Source organism: Fusarium fujikuroi, chromosome FFUJ_chr04, assembly GCF_900079805.1.
Source record: "Fusarium fujikuroi IMI 58289 draft genome, chromosome FFUJ_chr04".
In the NCBI taxonomy this organism is placed as follows: domain Eukaryota; kingdom Fungi; phylum Ascomycota; class Sordariomycetes; order Hypocreales; family Nectriaceae; genus Fusarium; species Fusarium fujikuroi.
Window position 1 is genome coordinate 1060915 of NC_036625.1, and position 19531 is coordinate 1080445.

General features: G+C 47.6%; 7 protein-coding genes; 5 read left to right on the forward strand and 2 right to left on the reverse strand.

The window, feature by feature from the left end:
- Positions 1-446: 446 nt before the first annotated feature.
- On the forward strand, positions 447-1262 carry FFUJ_13329 (uncharacterized protein; the record flags this gene model as incomplete). The annotated part of the gene is made up of 1 exon (XM_023576002.1): positions 447-1262. One exon carries the CDS (start codon positions 447-449, stop codon positions 1260-1262), a length of 816 nt encoding a protein of 271 aa, XP_023429222.1.
- An 895-nt stretch (positions 1263-2157) lies between these two features.
- Positions 2158-3834, forward strand: FFUJ_13330 (related to aminopeptidase yscI precursor, vacuolar; the record flags this gene model as incomplete). Its single annotated transcript, XM_023576003.1, has 1 exon — positions 2158-3834. The coding sequence occupies one exon, from the start codon at positions 2158-2160 to the stop codon at positions 3832-3834; it is 1677 nt and encodes a 558-aa protein (XP_023429223.1).
- A 489-nt stretch (positions 3835-4323) lies between these two features.
- On the reverse strand, positions 4324-5820 carry FFUJ_13331 (uncharacterized protein; the record flags this gene model as incomplete). The annotated part of the gene is made up of 1 exon (XM_023576004.1): positions 4324-5820. The coding sequence occupies one exon, from the start codon at positions 5818-5820 to the stop codon at positions 4324-4326; it is 1497 nt and encodes a 498-aa protein (XP_023429224.1).
- A 434-nt stretch (positions 5821-6254) lies between these two features.
- FFUJ_13332 (uncharacterized protein) lies at positions 6255-6766 on the forward strand (the record flags this gene model as incomplete). XM_023576005.1 has 2 exons in its annotated part: positions 6255-6308; positions 6470-6766. The coding sequence occupies 2 exons, from the start codon at positions 6255-6257 to the stop codon at positions 6764-6766; spliced, it is 351 nt and encodes a 116-aa protein (XP_023429225.1).
- A 1331-nt stretch (positions 6767-8097) lies between these two features.
- Positions 8098-8883, forward strand: FFUJ_13333 (uncharacterized protein; the record flags this gene model as incomplete). XM_023576008.1 has 2 exons in its annotated part: positions 8098-8462; positions 8538-8883. The coding sequence occupies 2 exons, from the start codon at positions 8098-8100 to the stop codon at positions 8881-8883; spliced, it is 711 nt and encodes a 236-aa protein (XP_023429226.1).
- Positions 8884-14337: 5454 nt separating this feature from the next.
- Positions 14338-15381, forward strand: FFUJ_13334 (uncharacterized protein; the record flags this gene model as incomplete). XM_023576009.1 has 2 exons in its annotated part: positions 14338-14778; positions 14980-15381. 2 exons carry the CDS (start codon positions 14338-14340, stop codon positions 15379-15381), a joined length of 843 nt encoding a protein of 280 aa, XP_023429227.1.
- A 441-nt stretch (positions 15382-15822) lies between these two features.
- Positions 15823-18970, reverse strand: FFUJ_13335 (related to SYG1 protein; the record flags this gene model as incomplete). XM_023576010.1 has 5 exons in its annotated part: positions 15823-16538; positions 16586-16880; positions 16931-17020; positions 17068-18875; positions 18931-18970. 5 exons carry the CDS (start codon positions 18968-18970, stop codon positions 15823-15825), a joined length of 2949 nt encoding a protein of 982 aa, XP_023429228.1.
- Positions 18971-19531: the final 561 nt, after the last annotated feature.

Below are 19531 nucleotides of genomic sequence, written 5' to 3' on the forward strand. Positions count from 1 at the left end.
CTTGAATATGTTTACGTTGCTATGCTGCTTTAGCATGAATGAATTAGTGAAGTTAAATGCTGTTTCTAAAGCTTTCACGTTTATTGTAATTTGGATTTTACCCCTGAGATCATCCATCTCATGTTAGATACTAAGATATATTATGTTAGACTTTACGTTAGCAACGACCCTTCCGAGTGTCAAGCGCCTCCCTAACCATGACACTTACCTTTAGGTAGTGACCAGTACAAGGAAGGCAAAGCTTTCGCACTTATTCTCTGTGTAAATAGCATTTATTAGAAGGGTTGATCATCGTACAAATAGATTCTACCATCAAAACGCATCTTACATCTCCCCCAGATATCCATGATGTTCATCGCTCTCAGCATTGCTAAGAAGATCAGAAAAGTCGATTCTGAGAAGACATAGCTTTCTCCCAATACGTGTATAACCGAAGAAAAGGCAGAATGGCTCATCAGAGCACCGGGATGGAATTTACTCCCATCCAGGGTGCCGAGCTACAAGACTTCCTTGGAGACTCCAACGCTACCACGTCTGGCGCACCCGATGCGTTCATCACGCACTACTGCCATCTAACATACTTAGAAAGGCACGACCTAAGAGACCTACTTTTTGCCTGGCTCGAGGTTTCCCACAACACCACCGACCTTCTCAGTCTCTGCCCAATCACACGATCTCAACGCGAGTCCTTCTTCTCCAGTATCTTCTCTGACTGGGATCCTTCCAAACCTACCTGCAGCCCAAAATACATACCTTATATGGGAACAGACGGAAAGATTGAAGTTGGCGTATGGAGCCAAGACCTCCCAATCTCGCGCGAGGAACGCGAACGTGCCCTAGAGCATGGAGAACAGGAACCCACTCGTCAACATAAGACAGCCAGGCAGGCTGGTCAGAAAGCGTTTATGGTTCCTTCAATGGAAAAAACGGGCAAGAAAACCGTGATCGCATTCCTATATATGGACGCGGATGGTGAGTTCAATGATTTTCCAGGGCTTGTAACTTTCAAGCCAGGCGGCTTGACTCGTGAAGACTACATGCGAAGAAGTATCAAAGAGTACGACGAGAGCAAGACTTCCCGGGCTTATCAATACAATATCGAGGCCATAATTGACACTGCTCGGAAGCGAATCGTCAAATATTGCAATGACGGCTTTATGGAAGGTCGACTGCCCGTAAGTGGCCACAGAGTCCCTACACGGGTTGTTTTCGATCCGATCTTGCCCCAAATTGAGAGCGGTGATGCCTGTTGGGAGACATGATGTGCTTGCATCAGCAGTCAACAACAGCTTGCCCAGCGCCAGAAGCAATCATATCTTCAAAAGGGTTGTCATAGGTTAGTCGATCCATAGCTGTTATCCAATCCGACTACTTGATTATATGTCGGACTCGGCCTAGAACATGCTCCTCTTATATCCACTGCTAAAATTTGGTCTGAAGCTCCCGGAGCGGAGATTAATCACTACGATGGCGCAACCCCAGGAAATCAATGCCTCTGGCACGCTATTTTTCTGCTTGTATGTGTAATTACCTATGATACTGAATGCGATAGAAAGTATCGTGCGATGGTCGTAACTCGTGTTTTGAGTTCTGCGATGACCCGGGTATTCGATGCTGGCTCACGGTCTATGTGTGTTCAAGGGTCAAAATGAAAATTGATAGCGACATGAAATATAATGCTGTATGCTTTTGTTAACGGCATCGCATTGGTGCATAGCTTCAGTGTTGTCATCGATTCTGACGTATTGAAGGAAGAATATCGATTATTTCAGCTATGAAGAATACTGTGTAAATAAATGAAAAAGCCCAGTGCTGACAGAAGTGCCTACTTACCTGTCATGAGGCAGAAGATTCTTCCAGTAGATGTTGATATAATACTTTACCTGGTAGATGCCTTATCTAAAGGTACGATTAAAACCCTACCTATTTCTGTTGTCTTATCTCGACACATGACACACGTTCCATCAGCCGCATTGACCAGGTGACCGAGCTCCGAGATCGTCGTTGCTACCTGTAGCTCAGCCTTCCTTGACAACATTCAACCAAGCATCGATAATTCTTACTTTTCACATTCCACCTTTCACCGATCCCGCCTTTCGACCTTTGACAACAAGAGTCATTTGCTTCTCCAGCTTGAACAAAGCTTCATCCCCTAAAATGACTCAGGTTACGCCTGCAATGCTGAGCGCCCGCGCTTCGTCACTATCATTGCGACAACAAGCGCTATCGTTGTCAGCTACGCTCAACAACAATGCGACTGCGCCCCAAAAGCCCGAATCGAAGCAAAGTTCCAAGAACTTTATCATCTCAGATATGAAGGGCCGTGATACAAAGGACAACCGTGTATGCGCTTCCTGTATTACCAAGCTTGCGCCTGATGAAGTCGGTCAAGTTAACTGGCATCTTGAGGCTGGCCAGGCTTGTAAACTGTGTCAGGTTGAGAAGCTAGACCCTGAGTGTTTTACCAAGCCTTTCTGCGACTTTCTTCGGGAGAACCCTACGATTTTTCACACCGTCGATTACTTTGAGAACAAGCTGAAGGCGCTTGGATATGAGCAACTCTCTCCCCGCGATAGCTGGTCGGGCAAGATTCAGCCTGGTGGCAAGTACTGGGTCACTCGGAATGGGAGCTCTCTTATCGCTTTCAAAGTCGGTAAAGCATATAAGCCTGGAGATGGTGTTGCTATGATCGGTGGCCACATTGACGCTCTCGCCGCGAAGCTCAAGCCCGTTAGCACAAAGCCTGTCAAGGCCGGATACATCCAACTGGGAGCTGCGCCCTATGCTGGAGCCCTGAATGCAACCTGGTGGGACCGGGATCTCAGCATTGGTGGACGGGTTATCCTCGATGATGAAGAAACCGGAAAGAAGACTGTAAAGCTTGTCAAGCTCGACTGGCCTATCGCCCGAATCCCCACTCTTGCGCCTCATTTCGGGGTCGGTATGATGGGAAACAACAACGCTGAGACTCAAGCCGTTCCTATTATTGGCCTAGAGAGTTCACAGCGTCCGTCTGCCGAGGCTCTTGGACCCGCTGGCTCTTTTGTCAACACTCAACCCCCACGACTGGTTGAGCTCATTGCCAAGGAGCTCAACATTCAGTCTTATAGTTCGATTGTTAACTGGGAACTCGAACTTTACGACTCTCAACCTGCTCAGACTGGTGGCTTGGATCGGGAATTCATCTTCGCTGGTCGCATTGATGATAAGCTCTGCAGTTGGGCAGCCCTTACCGCCCTCTTGGCATCTTCAGAAAACAGCGGCGAGGGAGGAATAAAGCTCGTCGCCTGCTTCGATGACGAGGAGGTAGGCAGCTTATTGAGGCAAGGTGCGCGTGGTAACTTTCTTCCCTCTGTCGTTGAAAGGACTGTCGAGAGTCTATGTCCAGATGTATATGGACCAGGACTTCAAGGACAAACATGGTCTGCAAGCTTCCTCGCTTCTGCCGATGTCACACATGCCGGAAACCCCAACTTCCTTGAGAAATATCTCTCTGAGCATGTGCCAGAGCTCAATGTTGGCGTAACCATCACTTACGACTCCAACGCTCATATGACCACGGATAGTGTCTCGGCTGCTATTATGGAGCGGGCCGGTGAGCTTGGTGGATGTAGAACACAGAGATTCCAAATTCGAAGCGACTCTCGAAGCGGCGGAACCATTGGGCCAGCACTATCTAGCATGCTCGGGGTGAGGGCTGCAGATGTTGGCCTCCCACAACTCTCCATGCACTCCATCCGCGCTACTACTGGCGCATTGGATCCTGGCCTGGGTGTCAAGTTCTTCAAGAGTTTCCTTGACAATTGGGAGAAGATTGACGCTGAGTGGCACTAGGGGTGGAAGTAAGGGTGTTTGATATGTGCTTCAGGGGCTTTGTTTTCGATACCTGCTTGGATGGATGTTATGGTAGTAGGAATTGGCGATTTTAGATTATAATTGTACACGATATGGATAGATTGAGAACAATACGGAGTTTCCATTGTTTCATTTTAAATGTCCATACCGCAACGAAGAAGGTTGAAGCCAGGGGTATGCAAATCAGTGCCTATTATGGGTTTGTAACTCCAACATGACTACTGTAGCACATCCATCCGTTCAAAAGCCGATATCGACATCAGAACTCCAACCACCTGTCACTTCCATTGACAAGTATACCTAGCAGCAACTGAACCTTGATATCCATTAAGTGTGGATACGCCCTACACGAGCAAGTCATTCATTTCTGGTACGGGGGACGGCCTTTAAATATATTAGTAACAAGCCAAACACTTAGTCCAAGGAAGAAGACTTGCCGTTGGGATCTACCATGAATGTTCCTCTGTTTCAGTTCTTTCGATCCCCATAGCCCGCCTTAGGTCGCAGGGCCTCAAGGTCAGCGATAGCACAGTTCTTCAAATGCTGGTGTCTGAAGTACTCGGAGGCGAGAATTAGTCTCAACAAATTGGGGGCTCGGCACTCAACCCCAAGCTGAATAGGGGCTCCAGCACCAGCAATCGCCCACTTCTGAATACGTCTTCGAGCAGCCTCGACAATGAGCTGCAGATTATGCCCGCAGACTTTGTTCTTCTCCGAAATGTCGTAATGGGTCAAGAAATTGTGCTTCGCCTGTGTCTCACTGAGCCCAACTAGAAGTTTTACTTGTGATTTGTAAACGCATTTTCCAGTCTTGTCTTTGTAAAGCCAGTTAATACCATCTGCGTCAAGGTCGAGTGAAAGATAGATCGGAATCGCGTTGCCCTTGCGGGCCTTGGAGCTTCGGCGTCCATTTGCTGGTTGGTTGCTGGAGGCATCTGTAGAGTAGTAGCCGACCTGGTAGTGAATGTCTGGCTTGCCACGCGCAGGCAGAGGGTCACTCTCGGAAACTGGCATCTTTGAGTTCCAGTTCTTAAAGACAGTAATCCAGAAGTTCTTGTAGGTTTCATCGGCTGAGAGATAGACATCCCCCTTGCGCTGAACGTACTCGTACAGCTTGATGAGATCGTGCAGCCACATCTTCTCTTTGATGACGAGCTGGCTGTGCTCAGAAATACACTCATCAGCCGCTCGCGATTCAATGACGTCCTGATCTTCAAGGAGGTTCTTGAAACCGACTTCATGGCCAATCGGATGCGATGAGGCTGCTGGAGCTACCTGCTGGGCGGGAAGTCCAGGTTGCTGAGGTTGCTGCATGGCTAAGGAACTTCCACTTCCAGGAGTGTTGAGAGGCATACCCTGAGTAGACTGAGGCTGCGGTGGTGCTCCGCCTCGTGGGTCTTGAAGAGCAGCATATTGGTGCGCATGAGCCTGGAGTTGTGAACTCTGCTGGAAGTTTTGCTGAGAGAGATAGGGGTTCCCAAACTGCGGATGGAAGGGAAACACCGACTGAATGGGAAATTGCGGTCCCATCTGAGGATACTGCTGTTGGCCAGCATGAGAAGCATACTGGAACGCCTGCTGAGATGGGTACCCATATGTATGCTGAGCGATGTTCTGGTCGATAGGCTGCTGAGGAAAGACATTTGGCTGTTGTATGATATCCTGATAGGGAGTCTGCTGGGGAAGGGATAAATTGGCAGCAGACTGCATGTTAGCATAGTCGGCAATGAGATTTTGAACATTGTGCTGTTCGTTGGGAATGTCAGCGACGAGTTCATCGACATGGTCAATGAGTTCCAAAGGAGCCGGAGGATGTTCTTGAGACTGATGATCCTGAGCAACCTGGGTATCCTGATGAGTTGCAGAGACTTGCTGAGCATGGGTAGCTTGAATATTGAGGACTTGGGGTCCTGTAGTCGAGGCTGTCGCCTCAGGGCTATCGCTTGTGGTGGTGTTGGAAGCCATCGATGCCGACGATGCTAAAGCCTAAGCAATTGGAAGAAAGAGAAGAGAAACACAGATGAAGAAGAAAACAAGATAGAATATAAACGAATGAGTGCAATGAAATGATTGCCGAAGCAACCGTCAGTGTCAGTTCTGTTCTGCGTCATTATCCACATTGCCAGTGCCGTGATGTGTCAGAACAGTCAATTTTGACAGCGGCAGCGGCAGTGGCAGTGACTTATGGATACCATTCAATACATTATTAGCAGTGGCTCTTTGGACTGAATAGTCATCAGTAATGTTAGTTCCTTGAAACCTGTCTCTTTGATCCCCCATCTTCTTCCTTCATCAAGATCCATCTTCGACTCATTTACATCAATAAACATACAGCAGTTACTTTACTCCAGAACTATCAACAAAACCACCAGCCCCTCAAGCTCGCTCAATGCCCCAATATGCCTGAGTATACCACCGAATATCTTCAGTATTGGGGGATGAGTGGATTGCTCGTTGGTCAGAGGGTCACTGGGCTTTGGAAAACATAGCAAGGTGCACCTTGCAATACCTGAAGATACACACGAACTTCGATGTCTGCTCCGGACTTTCGATAAGCCCTTCCTATAGATACAGGACTGAGCGTATCTTTGGCGTCGAATGAACACCACATGAGGCTGATGGCACTACCAAATACGAAGTCTCATGTAGCTTCAGCGAACTCGCCTGGCTGGAAAGCGAGTGGGCCAGGGATCGTTTGGAAAAGTTCGAGGAGCCACACTGGTCGAAAGAGCTTATTGCAGAGGGCCAATTTATATGCGGCTGTATCTCCGGCACTCTTTTCAAAATGGTACTTTGGATCGACTGGGTTGAACGACGCTGGGACCGAATTGTCCGTCAGGTCGAACGTCTGCTCATGGCCCACTCGGAACGTGAAGCAATTATTGAAGAAGAGCTGGAAATATCCTCTTGAGGATGATAACCCAAGGAGATCCTTAGCCAGAAGACGTACTCCACAGAGTCTTTCTTGATCGACTTACACCAAGCTTTGGAGAGAATCACAACATGAGGTATGGAGATCGGGATGAGGGTGCATGAGATGATGCCAAGTCTTGTTCACTTTCAACATTCTCACGCAAGTTGTAAGCTCCTTACATGTCCCATGACCTCTTACTAATTGATCATAGATTGCGTCAAAGGTCCAGCCAAGTACCTCTGAGGTGCGAATCACTCGATCGCAAGGTCACCTTCGCTTGATACCACAGTCAGAAATGGTCTGCCACACCTATGTTTCTTACGTTCTGTTCATTTGCCGGTGTGCTAACCCTGATTCGTTGAACGTATCAATCAAGTCAGAGGAGAAGTTGAGGAACACCGCTTCCCATTGTGTCTTGCGATGGAGTGTTAGTTTTGCTATTGTTGGGAGATTGCAGCTGGTTGTTGGTAGAGTATTATACTTTGAAGGGGAGTAATAGTCTCCTGTCTCTTTGCTAACGAAACTTGTATTGGTGTTTACAGCTTCTTCTGAATCTCATAGGATAAGATATGTCTTGGCGTTTCTATCTTGATAGCCGAGAACATTGATTTTACTAAGAAATTGTGTCTATTATGGTATAATCAATAGTGGTGTCAACTTCCATGGCAAGGACGAGTCAAAGAAGGAGGACGTAAGGTCTGAAAACTCCCTTAGTTGGACCAGGGCGAAAAAGCAGTCCCATACAAGACAACAGCTTTGCAATTTACACACTCCCTTATGATCAAACTATCAAACCAGGTCCGTGGAAACTTGACCTCAAGAAGCAATTTCTCGCTGAAAGGGGGTAAAGGGGGGTGGTACGACAACAATCACAATGACGACAAGACATGACGAGTAATTCACTGAACATATGCTTTATTAATGTGATGTTCAATCTTAACTTCGAGAGACGCTGCAAGCTCTCAGTGTTATATGCATCGATTGACGCCTTTGCTTACCTGAGTAAATGGTAGACCCAAATGCCTACGTACCTAAGTAAATAAAGGATCTGCAGTATCAGGTTAAGGTCGGTAGATGAACTGGAAGTACCAAACACTGTGGTGCCAGTAAAGCTCTGGGAAAAGAACAAGCAAAAACAAGGCCAATGGGGATCTCCTTCACTGCACACCCGATTTCTCTTCGCCTTTCGCATCATCTCCTATACCAAGTGCTGAAAGGCAACCTCACATACGTGTTGCTGTATTTGTGTAAGCTTTTGGCCTACAGTATTCTCATCTATCTTGACTGACCGAGAAAGAACACAGTCTTCTTCCATCGCCGACTACGCCATGGCCTCCCAAGGGCGCGACAGGCTGATTCTACGAGAAGAAATCATTAGCGACGACAAGGTGGCTTCTTCCAGACATCCCAACACGGTCCTGCACAATCATAGAATGCTCAGGAAGGAAGAGAAACTCGCTCTCATCCAACATGCCCGAGAATACGCCTGGGTTCTGGTTCACCAACGAGGACAAACTACCGCAAACTCCAAGAAGCTTTTGAAGAAGTTCTACGCCGAAATATTCCTCCATTGGTCAACTTCACAAAGGAGAAATCCTAACCCATCGTCCACTTATCCCGAAGACTTGCAGACTCTTGTAGGGTCCATAAAGAAGACTTGTTCCAAAGAAGCTGGCAACGCTATCACGCAAAAGTGTGGTGAGCCTGCTTACTTAAGTTTACGCGTTAATGAACATGCTGAGTCCATAGAGTGAACTTGGAACGACAGGAATGGCTGGAGTATTGTTCCAGGTCGTATTGAATTCGAGCCAGGCCTCACTGTCAACCAAGCGAAGATCAATGCTATTCACAACTACGACAACCATGAGCGGCGGCGAATCAGTTCCTACAACACTCAGCATATCATCTGCGCTACGCGTAGTATTCTAGTCAAGTGGGCAGCTCGTGGAAGTGAGGGTCCGCTCAAGCTCGAGTCAGAAGACATGGTCAGCAGAATCCAGCCACTTGTGCTTGCATCGGACCTTGCCCGCTACATGGCCTTCACGTACTCTCAGATTGTTGAAGACATGGATGGAGGAAGCGAGGATAGAACTGACGACCCTGACTCTGACTGAAGCGTGTTCGCAGCGCTTCGTAATACTGAAAGGTCATATGTAGATGAATGAAGAACGGCTACAATATGATGGACGAGCCATACACCGATACACGAAGGGACACGAGATTTGGTAGATGATAGGAGACATAATAGTATACCGGCTTTAGTTTTACCGAAAGCGAGATAATGAGATATTATAATATGGCCCCTTTTTATTTTGATAAAGACATGCCGGTGGACTTCAACAGCACGCGACAAGCCTAGAGATGCGGGAACGGACTGTGGCAACTACTCGATATGTATCACCTCTAATCCCAGAGTTTGATGTTGGTCTTGCTGAAAACACAATCTGATTTGATCTAGAGCCGGTGAACGACAAATATCAAGGTTCGTCATTGCAAATCTGATTCCTTTCAGCTCTATCGCAATCTAACCGTGCCGTGACGGGATAGATCCACGGAAATATTAACCGTTTCAGCCACGCAAAAACATCATTTGATCTCGTAAATGTCCGGTAATGAAACTCAGGTCTCCAAGGGAAATAGTGAAGCGGTCTACTGTGACTTGCTTTCATATAGTTTGGTATACCTCCCCATTCTGAGAAAATGTCAACATTCAACCACTTTGTTTAAAAAAGGAGAATCATACCGCTTACGAAGAGTCTTTTCACGACCGAGGACATGGTTTCGCATGTTCTTGGCTTTAGAAGCAGCTTTTTTTATTCCTCTGCGGGCCTGACCCATCTTTGCTTTCATTCGTTGCCCGTATTCCTCGATGGACTTTTTGACTTGTTGTGAAAACTGTGACGACCTTGAAGATTGATCAGATTTGGAAGGACTCAAAGATCTTGAGGGCCACGAAGACCGCGACCATAAGGACCGTATCGATCCACTCATTGTGCCAAGAGAGGTATGAGAGGAGGTTTGCGAGTAGTAAATGGTGTCGTGATGCTGAGGTTGTGGGCGTAGTAGAAAGTGTAGCAGCAAGGAGTGAAGGAAAGGAGTTACTGAACAGTGAAATAGATGCCCAAAGTCAAGTAGAGAGCATGTCCCTATATACATGTCTTGAATGGAAAGTACTTTCGGGCCACTAGATAGCCGTGTAATGGTTACAATCTCTGATTCGATTTGCTGTCACTTACACTTTAAGTATCTGATGAGACTCCCAATGAAAGACCTGTTCATTTCCACTCAAGAAACCCAAGATGTGAATTCAAGCCATGATTCGCCCAGCAACTAACCCAATAACGGCAACGAGTGGTAAGTGTTGCGTCCTTAAGGAATCTGAGCCTTATTTCACATTAGATTCAGAAGTTAAACCTCAAGACAAAGTTCAATACGTATCTCATGTGGCATTCTCTCCCACAAGGACCCCAGGCTGGCCAATTGGGCACCGGTATTCTTTGAGTTCTGAGATTAGGAGAGCCTCGAAGCATAGTTCACCACACGCGTTCTTCGATCAGCTGGGCTTCCAGTAGATAGATGTATGAACTGCAACCACTGGGCTAAATGAATGAGATAGGGACAACAAGTGACGGGAGAAAATAGTTGATCATGAGTTTTATTGACTAAAGCTGAGATGCTATCAAATGTGGCCGCTCGTACAAAGTCTCGTGTAAAGTGTACGTGTATGTAAAGATATGTCACTTTCAAGGAAGTGAGCAACGCATTAAGCTTCAACCAACATAAATATAGTCTACCTGGAATGGATGGTCAGTATAATTTGGATTTAATCACTAGTACAAAATTTTCGCATTAGATAGACGAATCTCAATCTGTGAATACTTGTTCCGTAATGCAGCACCTCTCGAGATCCAATCTGTCATTAGACTCTCAATATCGTACTCTATCTTTTTGCTTCGTATAAGTTTGTTTCCCTTCTTTTGAAAGTGTTGCGTTCCATTTCCCCATTTTATATTAAGTCTTATGTTTCTGTTTGGCGGCTTGCTTTTGGCCTTTTGTCCTGGTTGCTTTCCATGCAAGAGCTCGCAATATTCACTGACCTCGCTCATAAGAGGCACCAAGTCCACTTATGAACTTGAGAGCCCCGGGCGGCAAGGAAAATTACGACCTTGAAACAGAGTGTGAAAATAAACTGGTCTAAAGGCCTGCTAAGATATACTAAACTTACCTAAGCCTTTCGTCCCTTAGGATTGAGGTCCTAGGTTTTCTTGACTCCTCTATAAGGGTGACGAGAATCTGCATCTGGAAGACAGTGTCTTTTGGTATTGCAGTCGGTGCGCTGGATGACGATATTCAGGTATCTTGCTGTAAATACATTGTCAAGGTTGATGGCCGGACACTGGCAATACACTGGCCTGCAAAAGACCAAGCCTGATGCCCCTTGGTTCAAACGCGACCAGGTTCACGGTCGAAATTGGGGCATGCCTGACGACACCCTGAATGACGATAGCACTGATGGCACGAGTTATCAGACGGATGAGAGACTGAAGAGCATGATGCCTGTGTAGGACGCAGCAGCAAGCAAGTATGTCGCACCGGAAAACTGGAAAGCGCCCATTTTCATATCGATTGCTTTTGAGGATCTGTGCTATTTCGCGACCGGCGAGTGTGCCATCGGTTTCCAATACTCTTACAAGCCAACCACCGAATTGGGTTGGACATGGTTCGACACCCGCCCGATGGTTGAATCTTGCCTCGAGGAAACAAAGCCCTACCCATCCCCTGGAGACCGAGGTTCCAACCTCTTCACCAAAATACATCCGAGTCATTTCATCATCAACGAATACCGAGGCCACTTTGGTGGTAACTGTGGGAAATACCACGTCACAGAACCTTACAGCTTTGCATTCGGACCATCTCAGAACATAGATTCAGACCAACCGGCCCCAACTCTCGAAAGCCTATTCAAGAACTCCATCAAGTCTAGAGAGCGCACTAATCACGAAATAAAGCGAAAGAAAGAAAGAAAGAAAGATCGATCGGCACATTGTTTTCTTGACATAGGACTCCAGCCTAGAGGAAGACACCCTCGCACGTCTCGGTCTAGATTAGTTTTCACGACCGAACGTCGAACTCTTCGATCTCCAACAGCACTGCCTCCTCATAACGAAAAGAAAATGCCAGGTAGTCCTGGATGCCCTTGGTCTCCGTTACAGAGACAATAGGCTCTACCGCGCCGGGGACAGAAAGAAAGGAGGCCATGAACTACTGCATAATGGTGCCAACGATACAGTGTTTCAGATCCAGATTCTCCTAGCGCTTCAGTACATGAACCCAGAGCTGAAACCCAAACTTATAGCAAGGCTTATATCTGGGCAAGATCCGATGACTCCCATTACCACATGGCTCAACTTCACCTGGAGAGGTAGCGTGCTGGACATGATGAACGAGCCGCTAGTCGACCTCGAGGAAGTCCCGCAAGAAACAAAATCCCATCAGCTCACAGCCAGGACTAAGGCGCGTATGAACGACAACACTGTTCCCCAAGCTCCACCACAGCCCAAACAGGGGCGGAACAAGAGGAGGCGATAAAACACTGGCCACTGCTCCTGATACCGACACATATCATTCAACCTCATTACTCCTCCCAAATACGACTAATGGCGGGCGAGTAGGCGGGTGAGAAGTTGCCAGGTGGTAGTTCCACTGGGGGTGAATCAGGGCACAATGTCGCGATTCTGATTATACCTACCTACCTACCCGAGCGGCAGAATGCTTGCCAGTTGCTGGCACTGCCTGACACTTCAAGGCTCATCTCCTATAGTGTGCCTCAGGTTTACCACAGGTGAAAACTTTTCTTATGATGTTTACCATTCAACTCCCCAACTCCTTAACTCCTCCACCCCTCCGCCCCTCATATCCTTATCTCCCTCTACCATATCAATAGACCTCACAATACAGGAACTACGGTATTTCTATCTGCTCCTACTAGCACAATACCAGAGCTAACGTCTCCAGATGCCGGAATATTCTCAAGCATACCTCGATCACCTTGGCGAAGAGTGGATGACTCGATGGTCCAATTGCACACCAAGCATGAGAGACTATTCTAGAGTTGCTTTGGAGCTGATGGCAACCATCACCAACCCCGCAATCATTGATCGTCTCTCGAATTGCAATCTATACCGCCTGAGAACCAACGCCATCTTCGGAGTGACTTGGTCTACGGAAGACAATCACACCTACTGGCCCTCTGTCAGTACCAGCGACATCGTGGAAATGGAGAACGCCTAGGGAAGAGACAGACTCGAGCATTTCAATCTACACTATTTCGACAACACCCACATCGCAGAGGGCCAGTATATCTCCAACTGCATCGGCCAGACATGCTTTCGAGTACACGAACTCATCGATTACATGAAGAGTTGCAAAGCCTATCTACCTAGCCTGTGACTGGACACAGGCGCAGTTGCTGGACTGAATCAGCCATCCTTGACAACGAGTTCAAATCGGCACCTGGTATCTTTAAATTGACTCAAATCACCATTATTTCTCCGGGCCTTGGTCTACGATCGAACTTGGTGGGTTTTTCTTTTTGCCGCTTTTGAGCATAGGTGTTCCCAGAAGGTCAATGGATTTGGCCCTTGGTCGACACATTTCAGAAGCATAAAAGAAAATCAGGCTACTGTTATCCTCATGCTCTGTCTTTTGCAAGAAAATCAGGCCATGGCTGAATCGGACGGGCCATGTTTCATTGACGAGTTCGTCACCAGACTTGAACACTGTAAGTTCACTATCAACGTGAGAAACTGGCATCTAACCATCTGAACAAGCATCGATCCCTTGGGCTTCGAAGCGATCAAGATTGATTTTCGAAAGCAATGTCGTTGCGATGAAAAGGGCTGTCCCTGCCGCTGGCGAGTTGCAATAACTATACCTTTTCCCCATCCTACACCTTCTCTCCGCACCATCATAAACCACAACTTTTATACCTATACGAGATATTTCGCATTACCATATCGGCTGGTAAAAGCAGGAGATATATATCGTCTCTATAAGCAAGGCGGTACGATTTAGCTGTGGGTTAAAGCTAATCTAGGACGACCTGCACTCGGTCTCGGACTACTTGGTCTTTGCACCACCATCGAGCTTCTGATCGCCACTCGCGTTGCCAACATGCATCTCAAATGTACATTGACATTTTCCGGTCTGTTGTAAGTCCTCCTGGTAGCCCCCCAAGGCCACCCCTCCTCCTCGACCTCCTCTTGCATCTCCTTCCAGACAAAGCATCCCATATATTGAAGCCATTAACCAGACTGGACATGTTGCTGAGCGCCCCCCGAGGTCCATCTTGTATACTGAAGGAAGGCTAACCCGTAATGAACTTAGGCTTTTTACCAACCTTGCCGAGATAATGCACCAAGTCGAGGAAGGATGTGATGCTCCCTCGCCTCTCCCTCCATCTTTCTCCTTCTGCATCCCCTCATTCTTCTCATCTTCATCCCCTCGCCAACTGTGATCAGAAGTGGCAAACTCGCAACACCCTGCTTTTATTGTCATCGAAGACGACGATGATGTTCTCCAAGTCCCCCCTCTCAGACCTCTCCCCCAAGCTCCTCCTCGCAGGCAGGGCATATCATATATCGAAGCTATCAGCCAGACCGGGAATGTTGCTGAACGCCCCCCGGGGTCTATTTTATACACAGAAGGAGGCAGGCTCCGTTCAGGTTGACCATGCTAATATGGCGCCCAATATCAAGGAAGACCCTGACAGTCTTCCTCCCCCTGTGGTGGGCACTCGCATCAAGGGCTTCGAGACAGATGGCAATCACCTTATATCGCGGCCAGGCGGTCATTTCTTAAACAGTCCTACAGACCTTGGTCTGTTTGAAAAGTTCGATCTTGCCGACAACCTTCGAAAATGGGTAAAGACAGAGTACCCTAAGCTTAACCGAGATATCCAGCCAGAAGCGATTAATATCAACGCAGAGGACCGGACGAACTTCTTTAATGTACTCTTTAAAAACTGGTCGAGTGCTGCAGACATCAAAGATATGCCATCCAAGCCTCAAGACAGAAACAAAGACGACACTCGCATCCTCATCGGCAAGTGGTCCCAAACTTTGCCAACGTCCAAGAACAAGAGGAAGAGAGACGAGGATGGGGAGTCGCCTACCAAAAGGCGCAAGAGAGATGACGCTTGACGTCTGCAGGAGCCAGCATACTTCGGAGTCGGCTTATCCTCCGGCAAAGGAGAGGACAGGGTTACATTCGACGTGAAAGATGAGAGCAACCAGATCGCCGCCGCCCAGTATGTCGAATGGGATACCGATGACGATATCGACGAACTGAAGCGCCGTGCTCTCACGAAATGGGAGCGCAGCGAGCGAGCCCGGATTCGGGAGTTCAACCAAAAGCGCATCTTCATCTCATCTCAAAACTACATCATCCGCGCTGCGAAGGCTGGGTTTGCCGAAGGGTCTCGCCCACCTATTGCCCCCCCGGAGTTCGTCGAGCTTGCTGAGCCCACGTCGGCCTTTGCTATTTTCAAGAAGTTAGTGGAGGCAAATCTCAAAATCGTACAGGGGGTAGAGGCATCTCTTCGCTTGAGATAAAAGATTAAACACGGACTTTTTCGGGTTTAGGCAAACCGATGAGTGTCGCATTGGTCCCTCGATCCTAAATGACATAAAGACTTAGGTAACTTAGGATAAGTTTAGCCAATTTAGCATAAGTTTAGGATACCTTTTTTGAGTTTATTTTGACACTTGCCTACGGGAACCCATACCTAAGGTGCGGGTTCCCCTTGCCTACTCCGTGCTTACATAGGTAGTATCTACAAGAGCTAAATGATCTTGGGTAAAATATAAATTGACGAATTGCTTCCCGAGTAAAAGCAACATCAGGATTACAGTTCTAAATAATGCAATCGAAATAATATATGTGCATGTGGATGTGTGTAGTATATAAGTTATATGTGGGTATCTAAACTAGCTATGCTGAACAATTTACCAGGTGTATGCAACCAATCAATCGAACACCAGACCAGAACCAAATCAACAATATCTCGAACTTGAAGGTGCTCGTGCTAAATCTTCAGCCTCCGACATCTCCAGCAAACTGACAGCCTCGTCGGCATCATCTTCATCGTCTGATTGTCCCAGCTCGGCAGCAGGGTCCTCACTGGTCTGTTCGAGAGGGCGGCGCTTCTTCTCAAAGTCCTGCTTGTGCGCTTCGGCAAGCATGCGTGAGAATGTGCGTTTTGGCGGTGGTGGGGGCGCCACTCCTCCTGTTCTGCGTCGAGACAAGCCTTCTTCTGCTTGACCGGCTGAGATGGCGGTGGATTCGGCTGTGCCATGGCGGGAGGGTGTTTCGAGTGAGGCAACACCTACGATGTCATCTGGTTGGTGGCTGGCGACGGTGCTGTCCATACTTGCACGAGCAATGAGAGGCTCGATTCTATAGGGGAGGGGCACGTCACGAGAGGCCTTGTACTGAGAGACGTTTCCGCAGTGTTCGTTCTCAACGCGGAAGAGAGTCCACATGCCTCGACGGGTGACTTCCATGAAGGCGACCATGAACGAGACGATGGTGGAGTGTTGGGTGTTGTGGGTGAAAATAGCATAGAAGATCCAGGCAAACCGAAGAATAGGGTCTACCACCATAATGAAGTAGTATAGCCATCGTCGCTTAAGGGCAAGAATATCTCGGAGACACCAGTGCCTCGAATTAGGTTGAAGAAGCGAGAAATCCATAAAAAGATCCCAGAAAGCTGGTAGTGGTCAGAAGTGTTTGCAGATGATGAGACAAGCAACTTACAGCAGTAGACACTGTTGATGGTCGAAAAAGTAATGAACAAAGCAAGATGCATATTGGAATCATGTATACGGTACAAAGACAGCATCACAGCAGCAATTATAGTCGCCGTATACTTGCCACCGTTGACTAGATGAGGAAAGACATTGCGTGTATCTTTATATCGACGAAGGCACTGTAAGAATCGCCAAATGGGCGGAAGAGCAGTTAAGAATCCAAGGGCCCGTGAGTGGCTAGAGTTGCACTGCACCGGATTCTGCCAGTAGTTGGCATATAAACAGAAGAATAGTTCAATATTCTGTCATTGTTAGTAATTCCTCATTTTCAGTCTTGATTCTTTGCACTTACTGCAGTAGCATATGTAAGTGAACAGTAAATATCTCCGAGGAAGAAATCACGGAACTCGACAGGGTAGAGTCCAGCCAAGAGCAAACGCCACTGGCTCATGTCAGCAAGTTTCAACAACAAAGTGAGGGAAGACTTACATGAGAATATGCAAACCAGCGCCGGCTTTTATAGAACAACGTAGGAGCAGGAAAGAATAAAACAACAATAGTAAAGAAGATAAGGATGACCGGATAGTAGATGTACATGTCCGGGTCGCCATATCTACTAAAATTCACCCACATGAAGAGGCCCAGTGCCAAGAAGAAGAAACTTGGGAATTGGGCCAGCTCTCTCCAGTCTAGATGATGCCGCTGGTCGAACTCAAAGATGAAGGGGTAGTTGACTTTGTTCTGGTTCCAGATTAAACAGTCAATGCAGAAAAGCGAGAACAGATAGAGCATGAGAAAATAGCCTCCATAGATCTGCATGAGATAGCTCGTCTGCACGCGTACTTCGTCATCGTCATCGTACAACAGCTGTGCTCCGTAAATGAGACCCTGAATCGCGAACACAGCACCAGTGCCAATGAGCAGACCATTCTGGAACATGCCGATTGACTGGTCTTCAGGCTTCTTGTTCAAACTGCGCAGCTTGCCAGCGGCTAGCTTGTGATTACCGCGCTCGAAATAGCGAGCATACAGGTCTTCCACCGTACGAATGTGTCCCTCGAGTACATCGCTGTTGACAAACCATGACTGGTTGACCTTTTCGTTAAGATAACGGTACGGAGGTCGGGCATTGACAGCCTTGTCGTATTTCTTGTTGAGCTTCCGAAATGCCGTGCGGTTGAGCATTGCGTATGACTTGAGTAATTCAAGCCCACGATAAAACTCTTGGAGTGCGAGTTTGAGCTTGCGCTTTGCTGTGCGGTATGAGACCTCGTGATGGGTTGGGCGACGGATGTAATCTCTCTCAGCGTCACCTACGACGCCACCATTGATATTGGGTGTTGTGTTCATCTTCTGCAATGCCTTCGTGTTGGGTCCGATAGGGAATATCTTGGACTTGATAGGATCCATGATCCCGTTGAGCTTGCCATTGGCGCTATCATGGGTTCCTCTTTTCTGAGGATTTTCCTCACGGGCTCGCTCATCAGCCATCTCTTGAATTCGACGGTTGCGCATCTCGTGAAGTTGTACTCTCAGGATGTCCAACCTCTGACCAGCCTGTTCTTCCTTCATCTTGTAGAAACTCTCAACCTTTTCAAGTTCTGAATCGAGGAAATCAAAGAACTCTCGCTCCCTTTCCTTAACCAGGTCAAAGTTCTGCATGTTGATATCGACTCTGCGGTCGCTTTTTGCTGTTGATTGGTGGGTAAATAGTCGTCGGAGGTGAGAAGGGGAATCCTGAGCGCCAGATTCTGATGGTTTCTTGGTCGAATTGTTTACGTCTGGCGATGCAATTGTCGACACGACACTGGCTGATGATGTTCGTCGAGGATCCATTCGCTGGATATTTCGTCGCATCGCCTCGGAGGGCCCAACAGTAGCAGGCGAACCGGGGAGGTCGCTCTCATGATCATGAACTTTCAGCGCAGGCGCAGGTAATTGAAATTCGGCGTGTTTGGTCTCACCGGCCAAAGGCGACGGCTCCGGTGGTGTATTGACAAAGCTTCCATAGTGTCGGTTGTCGCCTGAATCTGTGAGGGACTCGTTTTCGGCGGCTCTGCTTCGCGGCGTTGGGATCGACCTCGGGGGGGCAACAGCTGCTACGGATGGAATCGTCGCAGAATTGAAAGCCGTGTTCTCTCTTGTAAAGGGTTGTCGCGGTGTTGCAGGCGAAGCATATGTGCCAGTGCGAAGTTGCCCAAGGCCTCGAGGTGTTCCATTTGCACGAGCAAGAGCTCTACCGACAGCTTTGATGTGCTTCTTCCCTTGTTTGTAGTTGAGGTACTTGATGCGCCATTCTGCAGGTTCAAAGTTAGTTTTGTCTATTCTATAAGACAATTCTTAGGTATTTACCAGGCACAGCTTCTCGCTCGAGCTCCTTGGCGAACTTCATGACAGCTGCTCACAGCCCAACAATAAGCGGACTATAAACTTGCAGCATCTAGAATTTGGATGAAGGTCGCTAAATAAGTTAGGGGTAAAAAAGCTTGGGCTTAATTAAGCTCGTGGAAAATTTGTTGGATCGCGTCGAATCCGTCAACGTGCCCCTCCCTGGTGATCATGAATGGATTCGACCACTAGGGTCGGGAGCTTTGAGTTCAGATGAACGAATGAATTGCTTTTGACGTCAGTGCACGAGGTCCTCACTAAAGAGAAACAAAACGAATCCGCTAGCCAAGACGGGGAATGTCTTCCGCATCAGCATGGGTTATTAGGTGCCGAATTACCCTACACAAGATAATTGAGTTCTGATTTGAGGGGGGAGACGATGATAAGAATAACCCAAGGAAAGGATGCTTGGGAATTCAAGTCTTGAGGAAGTTGACTGTGCGAATTAATCCTTATTTTGCTAACCTGAACTTGAGTTCTAAGGCCGCAACTGGCTTACAACTTGATCCAAGAAATGGCTTATTGCCGCCCCCCAGCGATTGGATATCAACTTATTGAAAAGACG